This window comes from Emys orbicularis, chromosome 2, assembly GCF_028017835.1.
Source record: "Emys orbicularis isolate rEmyOrb1 chromosome 2, rEmyOrb1.hap1, whole genome shotgun sequence".
Classification (NCBI taxonomy): Eukaryota; Metazoa; Chordata; order Testudines; family Emydidae; genus Emys; species Emys orbicularis.
In genome coordinates this window covers 166410815-166427734 of record NC_088684.1, presented here as the reverse complement: position 1 = coordinate 166427734, position 16920 = coordinate 166410815, and the positions used below count along the sequence as shown (strand labels likewise).

The 16920-nt window shown below is 44.3% G+C and overlaps 1 protein-coding gene across 3 annotated transcripts in view; it reads left to right on the top strand.

Moving 5' to 3' along the window:
- Positions 1–16920, top strand: part of TENT4A (terminal nucleotidyltransferase 4A) — a 101980-nt gene that overhangs the window by 70906 nt on the left and 14154 nt on the right. For all 3 annotated transcript variants that reach the window (XM_065397930.1, XM_065397929.1, XM_065397928.1), the window contains one exon: positions 12876–13034. In XM_065397930.1, coding sequence (XP_065254002.1) covers positions 12876–13034 — 159 coding nt within the window. The remainder of the gene's footprint in view (positions 1–12875; positions 13035–16920) is intronic.

The following is a 16920-nucleotide window of genomic DNA, read 5'->3' as shown; positions in this document are numbered from 1 at the left end:
CAACCCCCTGCTCAAAGCAGAACCAATCCCCAATTAATAGCTCATCCCCAATTTGTGTTCATTTCTGGTTCAAAATGCAACCTTAAATTTATACAGAACATGTATCTCCCTGCTCTGGCTGCTTGGAATATTCCTTTCATTTTGAGTTAGGGGAACTGGTATACCTATCTTTCTCTCATTCTTCTGCCTTATGACTGTGTAGTCACTTCTTCCCTTTAGTCTCCTACTCCTCACCTTGCCTCTGCACAGTTTCCTCCCACATTCCCCTGTTCCCTTACCTTGCCTGAGTGCAGTCTATTACTTTAAATGTGAGGGCTTGTCTATACTTATGTGGTAGTTCGACGGCTGGCAATCGAACTTCCGGGTTCGATTTATCGCGTCTTGTCTGGACGCGATAAATCGATCCCGGAAGTGCTCGCCGTCGACTGCGGTACTCCAGCTCGGCGAGAGGAGTACCGCGGAGTCGACGGGGGAGCCTGCCTGCCGCGTCTGGACCGCGGTAAGTTCGAACTAAGGTATGTCGACTTCAGCTACGTTATTCACGTAGCTGAAGTTGCGTACCTTAGTTCGAATTGGGGGATTAGTGTAGACCAAGCCTGAGACTGAAGTCAAGAGTGCCCATTTTTAAATAAGAACAAAATAAATAAGAACATGATTCACAAGTGAGCAGGTAATTCCGCAGCAGCATAGGATGCACTTAAGAAGTTGGCAGCCTTCCATTATTTGATGCACTGACAGACTCCACTAGAAATGGGCTACGCAGTTCACCAGCCAGGAAGGATGTGGATCCAGGTGGTAGCACTAAACTTCCTCAGCCCTGTGGAGCACTCCTGGCAGGAACTAAAATAGATGAAGAATTTGTTTCATCTTCTCATGGACCGTCTGAACCCAATCAATTTTTTTCTCTGCAAAATAATAGGCATTTTCCTTAAAATAGGAGGTAATGTAATCTGCTGATGAGCATGGACATCCACAATGAACCAAGCTGTTCACCCGAGATATATCTGTTTAAGGTCTGACAGAAGCTGTGGTGAAAGGCAAAATATCTCTCCTTGTCTTCCACAAAACCATAGGAATTTTAAAGATCTTTTAAACAATTGATCACTGGAAATTTTCAAATCAAAATTGGATATTTTTCTAAAAGACATGCTCTATTTCGGACAGGAATTAACTCGGGGGAAGTCCTGTAGCCTCTTATGTAGGCTGACCTGTATGATCAGTCATCTCTTCTGGCCTTATCTGCAAGTCTGTGATCCGATTCAAACAGTTCTGCCACCCTGGCTCCACCCACCTTCCCTTCAGCTTCCTTGGTTGCAGATTAACTTGTCAACCAAGATGACCTGTGAGGACTGAGCCTGAGAAGAGCGCTCCTAGGGATGGAGAACAAAAGGTTTTTTTTATACGACCACCCAAATCATTGATTGTCAAAAGAACACTCTGTCCCTGTTGGTGATTAAACCATCGCATTTTTCGAGTGCTCTGAGGGCAGGCTGTCCAATAGGTTTACTGCCCTGACACAGATGTGACTTAGCTTCAAAACAGAAGGTAGTGACCACTTCAGGCCATAGAAGAAATCCAAGTGCCTTACCTCAATCCCATCCCAATCACTACAGATCAAGAATGTGGCTGGCCATAGGAGTTGAGCTAATAACCACCTTGGGTACTCAATAGTAGTCATGGTTTGGAGAGGGGTTGGGAAAACCACACTTGTCCTCTGGGGATGTTAATCAACAAGCAGAATGATCGTGGGCTGTTGCAACACCATTGCAGTGAAGAGCTCACTAGTTTATATCCGAGGGGTAGCCGAGTTAGTCTGGATCTGTAAAAAGCGACAGAGTCCTGTGGCACCTTATAGACCAGGGGTCGGCAACCTACGGCACGCGTGCCAAACACGGCACGCGAGTCAATTTTGGGTGGCACGCAGCTCCCTGATGCGGCCCCAGCCCGACTCAGCCCCACCGCTCTCCCCTGCGGGGGCAGGAGGCAGAAGCTTGGTTCTGCGGCAGCCAAGCTTCCCCCCACCCCCGCTTCTTCCCCCAGCATGGTGCTTTCCTGCCCCTCCTCCTCTCCTTCCCTGCACCAATCAGCTGATGGCCCTAGTGAGGGGGAGGGGGAAGAGTGGCAGCGTGCTTCCTGCTCCGTAGAGGAGGCAGAGAGAGGTAGGGACGGAGCCTGGGGGAAGGGGGTGGAACAGGGCATATCCCGTCCAGCCCCCTGCCATGAGCCGCTCAGGGCAGGGGGCTGGGAGCACCCCCACAAGCCGAGCACCCCAGCCCTCTGCCCTGACCCTCACACCTCCCAGCCCTCTGCCCTGCACCCCCTTACCCCAACACACACCCAGCCTTCTGCCCTGCACCCCCATACCCCCAGCCCTCTGCCCTGAACCCCCCCACCTCAACATACACCCAGCCTTCTGCCCTGCACCCCCCCAGCCCTCAGACCCGACCCTTGAACCCCCCCACACCCAGCCTTCTGCCCTGCACCCCCACACACCCCAGCCCTCTTCCCTGACCCTTGAACCCCCCCACACCCCCAGCCTTCTGCCCTACACCCCCCACACACTCCAGCCCTCTGCCCTGATCCCTGAACCCCCCCCCCCACACACACACACCCCAGCCTTCTGCCTTGAACCCCCTCCCCCAGCCCTCGGCCCTGACCCCTGAAACACCGCCCCCTAGGTCTGGGGTCCCGGCTGCCGGCCTAGGTGAATAGAACCCCATGCTGGCAGCGAGCTGAGCAGGCTGGTGGCGTAAGATCAGCATTTTAATTTAATTTTAAATGACGCTTCTTAAACATTTTGAAAACCTTGTTTACTTTACATACAATAGTTTAGTTATATAATATAGACTTATAGAAAGAGACCTTCTAAAAACGTTAAAATGTGTTACCGGCACGCGAAACCTTAAATTAGAGTGAATAAATGAAGACTCGGCACACCGCTTCTGAAAGGTTGCCTACCCCTGTTATAGACTAACAGTCGTATTGGAGCATAAGCTTTCGTGGGTGAATACCCACTTCTCTGTTAGTCTGTAAGGTGCCACAGGACCCTTTGTCGCTTTTCACTAGTTTATAAGAAGTCTTTGTGTCTTTGAGGTAATCTGAATGCAAAAACTAGTTTCATTTCCACCCTGTATCAAGGACACGTGAGAAAGACACTGTCCAGTTCAGGGAGGGCAAGCATTTGCACTAAATGTACACTTCAATACTTTACATTAAAACAATATTAAGCTTGCATTCAGGAGGTAGAAAATAGAGGTGAATTATCTGTAACTTTAAGTCTTTAAACCATGATTTGAGAACTTCATTAACTCCGCCATAGATTAGGGGTCTATTTCAGGAGTGGGTAAGGTTCTGTGGCCTGCAATTTGCAGGAGGGTGATACTAGATGAACATGATGGTCCCTTCTGACCTTAGAGTCTATGAGAAGTTAACATTGAACAGAAAAAGGAGAATGTGATACATGCAACACCTGTTGATTGAGTTCAATTGTACAGCTGTGATATTGGAGTATGGCATCTCTATGCATTTTCTGTTGGCTTTTTCTGGGCTCTGTCTTCACAATAAAACATAATTTACTTGAATTAAAGCATAATATTTACAGAATGTTGTGTAATGCAACAAATTGTAGAAATCCTAAAATTGAGGGGCACTGTTTTCCATGCCTGCAAATCTTTCCTTTTCCTAATATTAAGGTTGTTTACATATGTTGAATGTCAACAAAAGAGCTTAACAGCCCACATTCAGAACTGGCAGAAGAGTGTGCGGTGAAATTAAAGGGTATTATACATATTTTTAAAATCTTAGTAGTGGCCAACTTAACAAGATTAAACTGAAAGTTTACTGAATATGCCAACATTTCCCCCGCCAAACAAAGTAAAGGCACTAATCCTCAATGACTGACCAATTTCAGTCCCCTACTCTTGTTTTAGCCCTGCTACTTTTCAAAGTACTTTTTTCTTACAATGATCCTTCCCATAATTTAAAAAATTCACTTCCAGGCAGAGAAAATGGCCAGTTGCAGTCCTAAATATGAAGGCTTTGTAAAATCTGTGGGTTTTTAAAAAAAGCATTTATAATGAAAACTATATAATAATTAATAATAATAGCACATGTTCATAAAATCCGTACCTCATAACCTGCTGTGGATAGAAAAGCTTTCTTGGGTATCTCTCCTTCTCACTTTGCTCAAGTGATGATTAGACAGTGTTATGGCTCCTCATACCAAGTAGGAAAGAGACATGATGGTCTTCATTCATATATCTCATAGAAATGATCCCTCAAAGCATATCTGAAGGCGGAATCCAGTGAAGTGGCTAGTGCACTGAACTAGGAGTGAGGCCACCAAGGTTCTATTCCTGCTTGTCAGTGAACTGTTGTGCGGTTTTGGGCAATTTACTTCACATTGCTGCCTTGTAATACTTAGCTTCCTCTATCAAACACTCTGAGATCTTGGTATGAAAAAAGCTATGTAATAACCAAGTATTAACATATAAACACAAGCGTGCTTGCTTCCTTTCCAGTTTTTTTTCTTTCTTTCTGGGTTGGAAGTATGGAGTGCAGCCCTATGCCTCAGTTAGCTCCCATTTGGCCTCTCTCTGACTACTTATCACTTCTGTAAATAAGGGGAAAGGGAGGGAGGGAAAAAGTCCAGTTCACAGGGTAATGTGGACAATGGGGAAAGAATGGAGAAGAGCAACAAGGAAAACTCCTTTGGTGCAGAGACTTCCTACCTATTCAACCATTAAAAAGGGCCTACAGGGAATCCATAGGAAAATTCCATTCTCCCCAATATATCTTCTTTTCTGGATCCTGACTTCTCCCTGAAGTGCATACATGAGCTGTACCCTTTTACTGAAAACAGGCAGTCCCATCTAGTCCACAGGACTCAAGGGCTTGACCATACTCCTTTCACCCTCAGACCAGATTCTTTTCCTCTGGAAGCACAAGCAGCTTGGCAGTTCAGCACTCCTGTTTTATACATTGCAATGTTAGCTCTTAAAGCTGATTTTTTTTGGAGCAGCAACACATGAAATCTCCAATTCCTTTCAAGTGACCAAAATTGCCAGATTTTAGTCCTTTTGGGAAATGAAGCAAGCCAAAGATCAGTTCACCTGCAAGCAGTCCCTTTCAGGAACTGTGAAAGCGGGGAGTGTTGCTGTAACTTCTTGACCACAAAAAAACACAATATTGAGGGGATCAGGTTTGGTCTGCATAGCTTGCTTGGGCTTTTGTATTCTTCTACACCATCTGAGACTTCACAAGATGGTAATTTATCCTCATCTTTTTGGACTCAACAAACAGAATTATCCTTGACAATTTGAGGACTTCTCAGGATTGGGTTCAAAACTACTTGTCTAGTTTACCTTTTAAAGATAAGGCCCAGCAACTCATTCCAGGCTTAAGTGGGTATTCAAATAATGTTTCAAGTACTCAAGCATCCTTTCTTTCTCTCATTCTCAACAGGAAGACCTCTGAAGTGCTTAAGAAAAACACCTGTTAACTTTGTCTCCAAATATTAGATGAGTGCTGGGATTCAGGACCCCTTTACTAGGCTATTGGCTAAAACCCAAAAGCAGATTTTAGATAGAAAGTTAGTCTTCTGCTGATGACCTTCTCCTTTTGAAAGACAAGGGAATAAAAATCTCCAAAAGCTAAAAATTTCACCAAGTTCTAGTGGCTACTCTGAAAAAATGAAACCATTTAAATTTGGATCATAACACTGAGACAAGGAAGCAGGAGACACTATTTTTCTCTGTTTCAAACCATGGGGAGAAAGTGGATGATTGCCATTGAGAAGCCTGCCAGATGATGGCAATGGCTGAACAGACTAACACAAAAGGCAAATATCTGTCATCCAAAATTGAAGCGGAAGTTGCCATCCTCCCTTCATTTTTCTTTTGAAGAAGTTACTCAGGATAGTGAGACACTCCCACCAAAGAAGATGGCTCACTCAAGCCCATAAGTCTTGCAGGGTACCAGGGTCAAATGATTTTCTTGTCCTACCCAAGGTGGTTGTAATAGTGGTATCCCTTTCAGAGACATGGTAATTCCTGTTGAGGGCATTCCTTCCCAGAAGGCTATATGCAAAAAGCACCCTGAGAAGGGACTTTAAAGCTGCTTTGGTCTGCCAATGTACTTGATCACAACTGTAAGGTCCCAGTACAAAAAAACTAAAAGGCCTACACTCCCAAAACCAGGACAAACTTTTTTCCTAATTACTGTGTTGGGGGGGATGAATCTATGGACTACCTGGCCACATCTTGCCAGGCACAAAAGTGTGCTTTTTTAAAAATCATGTTAGCCTGCATCTTAAACAACTGTTAAGAGAGTAGTCAGGTTGGCACTCAGGATCAACTGAGAAGAAATTCAATCACACAATATGATCATGTCTTACAAAGGTCACCAAGGAGTCACAAGAAGTTGAAGTCTAAACATTAAAGCAATAGAGATTTTTTTCTCATGGGCTGATGATAGTCGACACAATCCATATAAGAATGGGGACATTGTTTGGCCAGACTGTTTTTGCATTTAGCTGAAAACTTGAAGCGGCCCTTGAAAGAGGAACTGTTTTAGCAGATACCTGGGGAACTAGGCTACCTCAGATTTTCTTGCATCCACAAAAGTGAGATTCTTTTCCCCCAAGGAACAGATGCTCTGGCTCACATGTCTATCTGCTGCTTGGGTTTTCTCATCTTCTGCTCAAAGATAGAAAGCTCATTGATCAGAAACCAGGTGCTCCAGCTCTTGTAGATTCTTAGCGTAGATTCTTACTGAATCACCTAATCTTGGGATTGCAACATGTCGCAACTACTTTTTATGTCCCTTTGTTAAACCGAGTCAAAAGTGCAGGCCTGTTTAGGTGTCTTGTAGGTCATGTGGTGGTAGCCTCTGGTAGGGTAGTGTGTTGGTTTGGATCTGCCTATCGTGCTAGACGTTTGAGAACTCTTCCCTTCAAATTGGTCAGCTAACTCCCTGTACTTCCTTTCCATAAGGATGTGGTTCCTGATCACAGTTGTTTGAGCAAAAATTTCCAAAATCTCTACTTCCAATCTAGATTCTTGCCCCTCATCCTAATATCTGAGTGCTTCTGACACTAATGGGTTTATCTTCACAACTATGTGAGCTTTAGTATAGTCCCATTTTACAGATGAGGAGCTGAGGCAAAGTGGCTTGCCCAAGGTCACGCAAGAAGTCTGACAAAGCTGGGAATTGAACCCAGATCTCAGAATAAGTCCGGAAGGGAATCTCAGAGTAACTCTAGCATCTTAAGTTGAAGACAGTCTTTTTAGATAATAGAAGACTTGAGCCCTACAACATCTTTCATGAGCACAGGGTAGTTCTTCTTACTGTAGAATTCTTTGTTAAAGGTAGATTCTCTTGCTTCTATACTTACTTTGAACAAAACCACGAATATTCCATATGAACATCCACAATATTATGTTACTTGCTAGATATGAGAAGCAGTGAAAATATACCTTATGAGAGAGCTATATTTTATTAAAACATCTTTATTTCGTTCAACATATCTGGGCTTGAAAATATCCATATTCCATATCATATTCCATATAATATTCCATAGCTAGCCGAGTCAAGTGGTGTGTCACAAGCCTTTTCAGTGCATTCCAAATGACATAAGACCTCGTTCAACAAACTTAACTGCAGCCTTCTGAGCAGAAAGGGCCTGGACACCACAGAGGAAATCTATTAAGCTACTATCTGGTCATCCCCTAATCCCTAATAAAGTGCTACAGGCTTTACTTTAATTCCTTGCAGAAGCATCCTGAGCAGTAAGGTTCTTTAAGCAGTGGTCATGATTAAAGCCTGATAATTTGTTGGTTGGGTACTTTTTCCTTCCTGGTCCCTCTCTGCATACTAATCTTTCTTTTATTACATCCCAAATATATTGGTTTGGGGGAGAAGTCAGGATAAAAGAAAATGAGATGACAAATTTTCATTCCTGGGACCAATCTCTCCTCCAGTCTGCCTTACCCAGTTTAAGTGCTTCAGGAAATTTACAGGTCTCAGCCCATGTATTTAGTTAAGTTGTCAGTGTCTTTTAAAACAATTTCAATGCAGCTTTGGAATAACTATTTTCAGCACAGAGGGTGAAAGTGATGTGAGCAAGCACCAGAATCCCATGAATAATTCTGAATGGCCTCTGAACTGATCTCTCCTCCAATTTGAAATACGCAGGCTATGCCTTCCTGCAAATACCAAAGGGGAAATACTCAGTTTACTTATTTCCCACCCCCCAGGACTCTAAACTGACTGCTCAGAATCAGTCCTCTCTCATTCATGAAGTACTGTTCCAGAGTCTTGGGCCCCATTTTTCTGCATTGTCTGGTTTCTCTGCCTATGTAACATAGGCTATGATAGCCTGAGAGCTCTTCATCTGGTTAGACCCCTCTAGAGCCTATAGGTTTGAGTATTGGCCACCATTAGCCACCAGTAAGATCCACTGTGATGTCTCTATTTTTGGAAGCTTTGTGTTTCCATATATTCCCTCTCTCCTATATGTTGTCTGCAGTCTCTTTTGCCTCTCTCAGGAGAGTGGGGCAATCTTTTTGGATTCCTGTAAGCCAAGCAGCTGCCAAAATTTGGGAAACTCCCCTTTTGGCCATGGAATCATAGAATATCAGGGTTGGAAGGGACCTCAGGAGGTCATCTAGTACAATCCCCTGCTCAAAGCAGGACCAATCCCCAACTAAATCATCCCAGCCAGGGCTTCGTCAAGCCTGACCTTAAAAACCTCTAAGGAAGGAGATTCCACCACCTCCCTAGGTAACCCATTCCAGTGCTTCACCACCCTCCTAGTGAAAAAGTTTTTATTAATATCCAACCTAAATCTCCCCTACCGCAACTTAAGACCACTACTCCTTATTCTGTCATCTGGTACCACTGAGAACAGTCTAGATCCATCCTCTTTGAAACCCCCTTTCAGGTAGTAGAAAGCAGCTATCAAATCCTCCCCTCATTCTTCTCTCCTGCAGGCTAAACAATCCCAGGTCCGTCAGCCTCTCCTCATAAGTCATGTGCTCCAGCCCACTAATCATTTTTGTTGCCCTCTGCTGGACTCATTCCAAGTTTTCCACATCCTTCTTGTAGTGTGGGGCCCAAATCTGGACACAGTACTCCAGATGAGGCCTCACTAATGCCGAATAGAGAGGAATGATCACATCCCTCGATCTGCTGGCAATGCCCCTACTTATACAGCCCAAAATGCCATTAGCTTTCTTGGCAATAAGGTCACACTGTTGACTCATATCCAGCTTCTCATCCACTGTAACCCCTAGGTCCTTTTCTGCACAACTGCTGCCTAGCCATTCAGTCCCTAGTCTGTAGTAGTGCATCGGATTCTTCCATCCTAAGTGCAGGACTCTGCACTTGTCCTTGTTGAACCTCATCAGATTTCTTTTGGCCCAATCCTCTAATTTGTCTAGGTCCTTCTGTATCCTATCCTTACCCTCCAGCATATCTATCACTCCTCCCAGTTTAGTGTCATCTGCAAACTTGCTGAGGGTGCAGTCCATGCCGTCCTGCAGATCATTGATGAAGATATTGAACAAAACCGGCCCCAGGACCGACCCTTGGGGCATGCTGCTTGATACCGGCTGCCAACTAAACATGGAGCCATTGATCACTACCCATTGAGCCCGACGATCTAGCCAGCTTTCTATCCACCTTATAGTCCATTCATCCAGCCCATACTTCTTTAACTTGCCGACAAGAATACTGTGGGAGACCGTATCAAAAGCTTTGCTAAAGTCAAGGAATAACACGTCCACTGCTTTCCCCTCATCCACAGAGCCAGTTATCTCATCATAGAAGGCAATTAGGTTAGTCAGGCAGACTTGCCCTTGATGAATCCATGCTGACTGTTCCTGATGACGTTCCTCTCCTCGAAGTGCATCAGAATTGATTCCTTGAGGACCTGCTCCATGATTTTTCCAGGGACTGAGGTGAGGCTGACTGGCCTGTAGTTCCCTGGATCCTCCTCCTTCCCTTTTTTAAAGATGGGCACTACTTTTTAGCCTTTTTCCAGTCATCCGGGACCTCCCCCGATCACCATGAGTTTTCAAAGATAATGGCCAATGGCTCTGCAATCACATCCGCTAACTCCTTTAGCATCCTCGGATTCAGCACATCCGGCCCCATGGACTTATGCTCGTCCAGCTTTTCTGGAACTACATATCCTTTTAGTAGCCATTCCGGCATTGCTACTGGCTTTTTTTTCTCTCTCTCTCTCTCTCTCTTTCCCCCCCCTCCCCCCCCATGTCTCTTATCCCTCAGCGGTTGTCTGACTTCAAAAGGATTTCAAAGGAGTGTTCTAGTCCTGGAAGAGGCTGCTATCTCTGTCCACCACTACTCCTACTTGGTGGATTGACTGCCCTGGAATTTTGTTTCAGGTCCTCCCTTTGGAATGATCTGGCACTGACTGCAACAGCACAGAGTTCAAACTCTGCCTATCTTTTAAGGGCTGCAGGTCCAACAGTGTCCATCCTCTCACCTGCTGCTTCTGCCTCCCTACCTAATTAGTGTGATTTATGGTAGCTTATGGTCTTTGCTTGGACTTGTTGTCCATTGAAATTCCCCCACTCCCCAACACACAGCCTCTAACCCAACACCAAAGCTAAGCATTGGGGGGGGGGGGGGGGAGTGTGAAATTTCAACTACCCATCCATGTGGTCTAGCTGTCTTACCTGTTAGGGTTATAATGCTACAGCACATAGGTTGCATGTTTAAAACTGCCTGGGAATTTCAGACCCTGCATTTGTTGCATGGCAGGTATCCATTACCGTGTCTGTGATCTGGTAGATAGCCACCTGTGCATTGACTTATCACTAAACTATCTCCCTGTGGAATACAAAGATCTTTCTTCAATGAGTGAATTCCTTCTGCCACTTTGCCTCAAGATGCAATCAGACCAGAAGATATAACTGTTTTCTGTGCCTTCCGAAGTCTGCAACAGTAACTTCTTCCCACTGCTCAGAGGTGCTTGGGGAGTTTCTCTCTTTTCCTCTCCTTTTTCTGTGGCAGCCCATTAGATAAGTGCTTTGTTCAATACGTTCTCATAAAGAGATGACTGTACTCTTGTTCTGGATGTTGATAGGCTTCTCATCTTTATTTCTACACCACCCAATATTGGGTTTTGAAGGCCTATTTTTATATACCAATCCACCCAGCTCATTGGCACTACCTTGTATTGCCCTGGGATACACTTGACTGAGTTCTGTAAACTTTGCTGATCCCCTTCTGACACAGAATGAAACATAATGGTTAATTCTTACATGGACAGCATTGTCATCCAGGTCCTCTACTGCAGAAATCAAAGGAGAGGATTCTTCACTATCTGGATTATGGAATTCTCATCATTTGTAGAAGATACATCTCTGACCCACTTGCATAACTTTCCAGTTGGGAATTCTTTTTAAACAGACTGCTATGGAATTTTTGCCTCCTAGCAAATCATCACACACTAGTCTTCACTTTAGTAAGCATGTCTGTCAACCAAGAGTGTCTGGCTAATCCTCTCCTCACTCCAAGAAAATTTGTTAGCATTATACTCCTGGAGCATCTGGTTATAAGACTGATTCTTCAGTCCTGGGAACCTTTCAGTTCTTACAACATCCATGTGAGCTTACAGCTGGATAGTGACCCATGTTAAGAGGGAGCCCTGTTCACTTAGTCTGGTGATAAATTTCATATCGGTGTATCTGTTGCACCTATATTTGTTTTCTCTTTTGAAATGGAGGAAGATTTTTTTTTTCCTGGATGTCAAGTAAGCCCTGAATTAAACCATCTTGCATTAACAATTTTAGAAAAGCTACCTGTTCATTCTTTTTGATATTTGTCACGACATCAGTGGATTAAAAATAGTCTTATGTCCAAATGACTAAAATCTTCTGTAAGGTGCATGACAATTTCTTGGACTCAAAGTATAAGAATCAATCATTAATATTTGAGACAGCTACCTGATTGTCTCCTTGCATCTTCATCTGATATTAATAGCTGGAACTGTCCTTGTCTGCTTATTTTGTTGGCAGTTAAGTGCTACAAGCACCATAGTAGTAAGACCACCGCCTCTGGCTCACCGCTTGTCTATAGTTGATGTTGGTCATGATGGGAGAAGAGGGCATATGGAAAGCAAATTACTGACAGGTAATTGTCATAGTATTCCTTTCTATCAACCTTAATCCTTCTCTCGTCCCCTGGTGCAGTGTCATTGTCTTCCAAAGGAAAGTAGTAGATAAGATTAGAGATCTTTAACCAGAAAGGAAGTGGATGATTTGGTGCTTGTATATTAGTCATGACTGGCAGATCGTCTGTCTCCTTGTTTCTTGGTAGGTGGAGCCCTAACTTTGCTGTTGCTGGGTAGGATGGGAGAAGACTATAACAATTACCAGTGAGTAACTTTTCTGTACAGATAAGTACAAATAACTTGAATTACCAGCAAACTGCTCAATTGTTGGTATAGGATCAGAACTTTAAAATTCCAGTCCCTGTGTATCTACCAATGCTACTCTCCTTGTTTTCTTCTTTCCTACCTTTGTCCCCATGACTTTTAACTTGGGAGAGTGGAGAATTTAATTTCACATATGGCTGTAGTCTGAGCTGAGTGGAAATTGATCTGAGACCATGATTGATAGTTAAACTGTTTTTCTCAACGCAGGTTTTTAGAGTTTACTCTTAAAACTGCTACATAAAGTAAATGTAGCACCAGCGTGTATTTAATTTCACACTGAAATGGTTTTAACCCAGATTTTACAGTATTTACACTATCAGTTACTGAATCATTGCATTTACAGATGCATAGTCTGTGTATACTGTACTTTCTGTAAAGTTGCTTTTCTTTTCCCCTTTTTCTTTGCCAAAAGGATTCTGATACGCCACCTTGCACAACTCCTAATGTTTACCAGTTCAATCTGCAAGCACCGACTCATCTTATGGCCAGTTTACCACCAGCATTGCCTATGCCAAGTGGTAAACCTCAGTCTGCACCTACGAGAACCTTGATAATGGCCGCCAGTAATCAGGTATGAGCCAACTAATTGGAGTAACTTTTTTAATGAGGTAGTATTCAAACCACAAGTATAGGCCATTTGCACTGTGCTGTACTAGTCTGATTTTAAAGAACTCTGAACACCTGTAGGAGCATTTCATAAAAAGATTCTTTGGGCTTGCTGAAGCTGTTAACAAAAAAGTGCATTTCTAACAGCAAAATGAAAAGAAATTAATCATTTTAAGATGCATTCCAGTACATGTGGCCCATCTTACAACATGCTCTTTGACTCTCATAAGAATAAGACTAAAATGGAAAATGTCAAACTTTTTATTGCTTTATGCAAGATCTGGGATTACCTATGAGCTCTCAAATTTTCAAGGTTTATTAACTTTGTTTTTAAAAAATGCAATTTTTCCTCCATACCACCTTTGTAAACTAGTATTTGGCTTATCTTAAGAACTATGAGTTTTGGTGGCTTGTTCTATCCAGGACTTGTGTGGTGTTCCTGAGAATTTTGGGTCACTACAAGTCTATCTAAACTTCATGTTTTCTGTACTAAGTTTTGGAAGATGACTGCAAAGTTGTATGCTTGTCAACTGTTCTTCCTTCAGGGGGTTATTTATAAAACACATTCTGGATAGAACCCTTATCTGTTTCTTGTTTGTATTAAATCTATGCCAAAAATGTAGGTGTTGGAATGTGGGAAGACGATCACAATATGTGAAAACATACTATTTCTCCCCTATAGCCCAGTGCCCTCTAGTAAGGAGTAGGAGCTAATAAGAAGCTGAAAGGAAGACTGCCCTTCTAATGCTTGCAGTTATGGACTGGTTGACATTTTACAGTTATGGGTTGTGTTGAAAGCTGGTTGAGTGGTTGAGAGGAATCTGAAACTGCTGCAGAGTGGTGAACTGCAGGGGTAGTATATTTGTCTGTGTAGTTACCTTTTCAAGGAAGAAGGGTGGTTTCTCCCCCTCCGCCCCCCCTTGGTTTTTGTTAGACTCTGAAACCTGGTCTCAGTTACAGGCCACATTAGATATAGTGTTTCTTGACTCTCTAGAAGGGATGAGAGGTCTGCTGTGTGTGGGATTTTTATGGTCGGAGGATAACTTTATCAGGGTTGAGGACATTAATTGGGTTCATCTTGACAGTTCGGGTTTGTATTTCATGGCCCTGGTGTGTAATATATCTTGGTCTGGTATGACTTGGGTGGGAAGATGGCCTATGTGTTATGCTTTCAAGTCTACTTGTGCACCCAGTTATGCCACAGCTGTGATGTTTATGGCCCTTCAGTGGCCATGACATGGTGACAGAGCTGACATCACTGTGATAGCTTGGAGATTTGGAAGAGCATAACGAGTCTGTAGTAACTACACTGAAACCATTTCCTTCAAATGGCGGGTGACCTAATGAGTACACCTGCTTGGCAGTGATGTGTGTAGGAGGTACTCTGTAGATTAGACAGCTGTAGATATCTCTGTGAAATTGATCATTGCCCTCATAGCTCAAATGTGAAAGTTGTGCATAGTTGCACATTTCCCAAAGTAAATGCAGTGATCCAGTTTTTCAAACACATTCCAGATTGAACAACTGCCAAACTACCATCTTTTCTTGAGCCTGTTTTTGTCAGTTTCTTGAAAGATTCTGCTGGCAGTCCCTAGACTTTGCCTTGATTCTGGAATGCCCAAGAGTTATTCTCAATTAAATGACTTTTGCTTTTTGGTCTCACATGGCAGTAATTAGATCACATTCTTCGAGTGGTGTCCCTGTAGACGCTCCACTTCAGGTATGCATTCACCTCTCTAGCCCTTGATCAGAGATTTTCCATTAGCAGTGTCAGTTCAGCTTGTGCATGTGCTCTTTATAACCTTGTGTCGCACACCGAGTGTAGAGAGGGCTGTGTGGGCGAATAGCTCTGTTCTCTACCACCTTGGCCTGAGGTGGAGCTCTATCATGTCTGCCTTGTGCGTGCCTTAGCATGTTTTGCAGTTGTTCTGTAATTAGTTCAGTGTTTCTAGTTCAGTGTTTGTATAGAATTAGTTAGATAGTAGTGAGAGGTTTTGGATTTTTCCTTCTTCCTTTTTTCTCCTCTTTTTCCTAGGGAGCTTAGTTGGCCTGGCTGGGCATGCCTGGCTTGCCAATTTTCAAATGCTGCCTCTCTTTTTTCAGGAGGCTAACCTGGTCAGCAATGGACACTGTGTGTATCCATTGTTTGGGAGGGCCCATGTCTCCCAAAAGTGTATCTTTTTTTGCCTGGCTGTCAAATCTAGGGCATGGACGAATCAGGAGACCAAATTGAAGCTTCTGATGATAGAGTGTTCACTTTGACCAGCTAGGTTAGGAGACCTGCCAGTACATCTGGCAGTTGGCTGATTTAGTGCCCTTTCAACCTCAGCAAAGGTCTCCCCTAAGATGGGGAGGACTTCAGAAGGCTCCAGAGAAGAGGAGCTCTATCTCCTACCACAAGGAACCACCTCCAAAAAGATCCTGATCTCCCTCCAAGTCTATGATGTTGGAGGCCTCGATCTGGCAACTTGGTACCATGGAGGTGAAGGACTCTTTTTCCGGTACCAGCCAAGATCCCAGAGTATTTCAGAGAAGCAAGTTCCAGCAGACCCCCAGTAATGTCTGTGAAGGACAGGAAAGCCTAGGACATACACTCCTCTAGAAAGGCAACATCTAAATCAGACTTATCAATGCCTTTGCTTACACGTGTCTCTGTCAGCACCAGCAAAATCGAAGTGCCAAATACCTTCGTACCTGGCACGTACACGCTCCAGATCATTGATACCATTCACTTCAACTACTGAGTTAGTATCAACCTGTTCAGTACTGCAGGAATTCCGCAACTCCAGAGACACTTCAGTGTTAGATGAGTAAGGCCCTGTAACAGGGTGCTGGCTAGGAGAAACAAGCCAGGCCCCTGTTAGCCCTGTTCCAGAGGAATAAGGGTATTAGTTGGGCTGGCAGAAGGGCCACACCCTAATTACCAGAGTGGATCCACCAGCAGGCCTGGGTAGCCAGCCTGCCCTATAAAGCTGGCTAAGAGACAGGAAGCAGGGGGAGACAGGAAAGGGAGGAGTGTGGGCTCTAGATCCCTGCTGGCTGGAAAGCTAGTAGTCTCCCAGAGTGTTGGTCTCTGTAAATACCTGTAAATAATAGGTGGTAGGAATGGACACTAACAGTAAAAGGACATGGGTGCTGCACTTCAGCTGCTCTCTGACTGCATTTGTGGAGGGGCCGGGAGCAGGCGCTGCTACAGGCCCTATAAAATTCACAGTCCATTTTGGTCGGTTTCACAGTCATAAGATTTAAAAAATCGTAAATGTCATGATTTCAGCTATTTAAATCTATAATTTCACAGTGTTGTGGGGGGGGGGGTCGCAAGATTATTGATGGGTGGGGGTTTGCAGTACTGCTACCTTTACTTCTGCACTGCTGCTGGTGGCGGCGCTGCCTTCAGAGCTGGGCAGCTGGAGAGCAGCGGCTGCTGGCCAGGATCCCAGTTCTGAAGGCAGCACCACCGCCAGCAACAGCACAGAAGTAAGGATGGCATGGTATGGGATTGTTACCCTTACTTCTGTCCTGCTGCTGGTAGGGCATCTCCTTCCGAGCTGGGCTCCCAGCCAATAGCCGCCGCTCTCCAGCCACCCAGCTCTTAAGGTAGCGCAGAAGTAAGGGCGGCAATATTGCAACCCCCTAAAATAACCTTGCAACCTGCCCCCGCAGCTCCCTTTTGGGTCAGGACCCCCAATTTGAGAAACGCTGGTCTCCCCTGTGAAATCCCTATAGTATAGGGCAGGGATCGGCAACCTTTGGCACGCGGCTCGCCAGGTTAAGAACCCTGGTGGGCCGGGCCGGTTTGTTTACCTGCCGCATCTGCAGGTTCGGCTGATTGCGGTTCGCTGCTCCAGGCC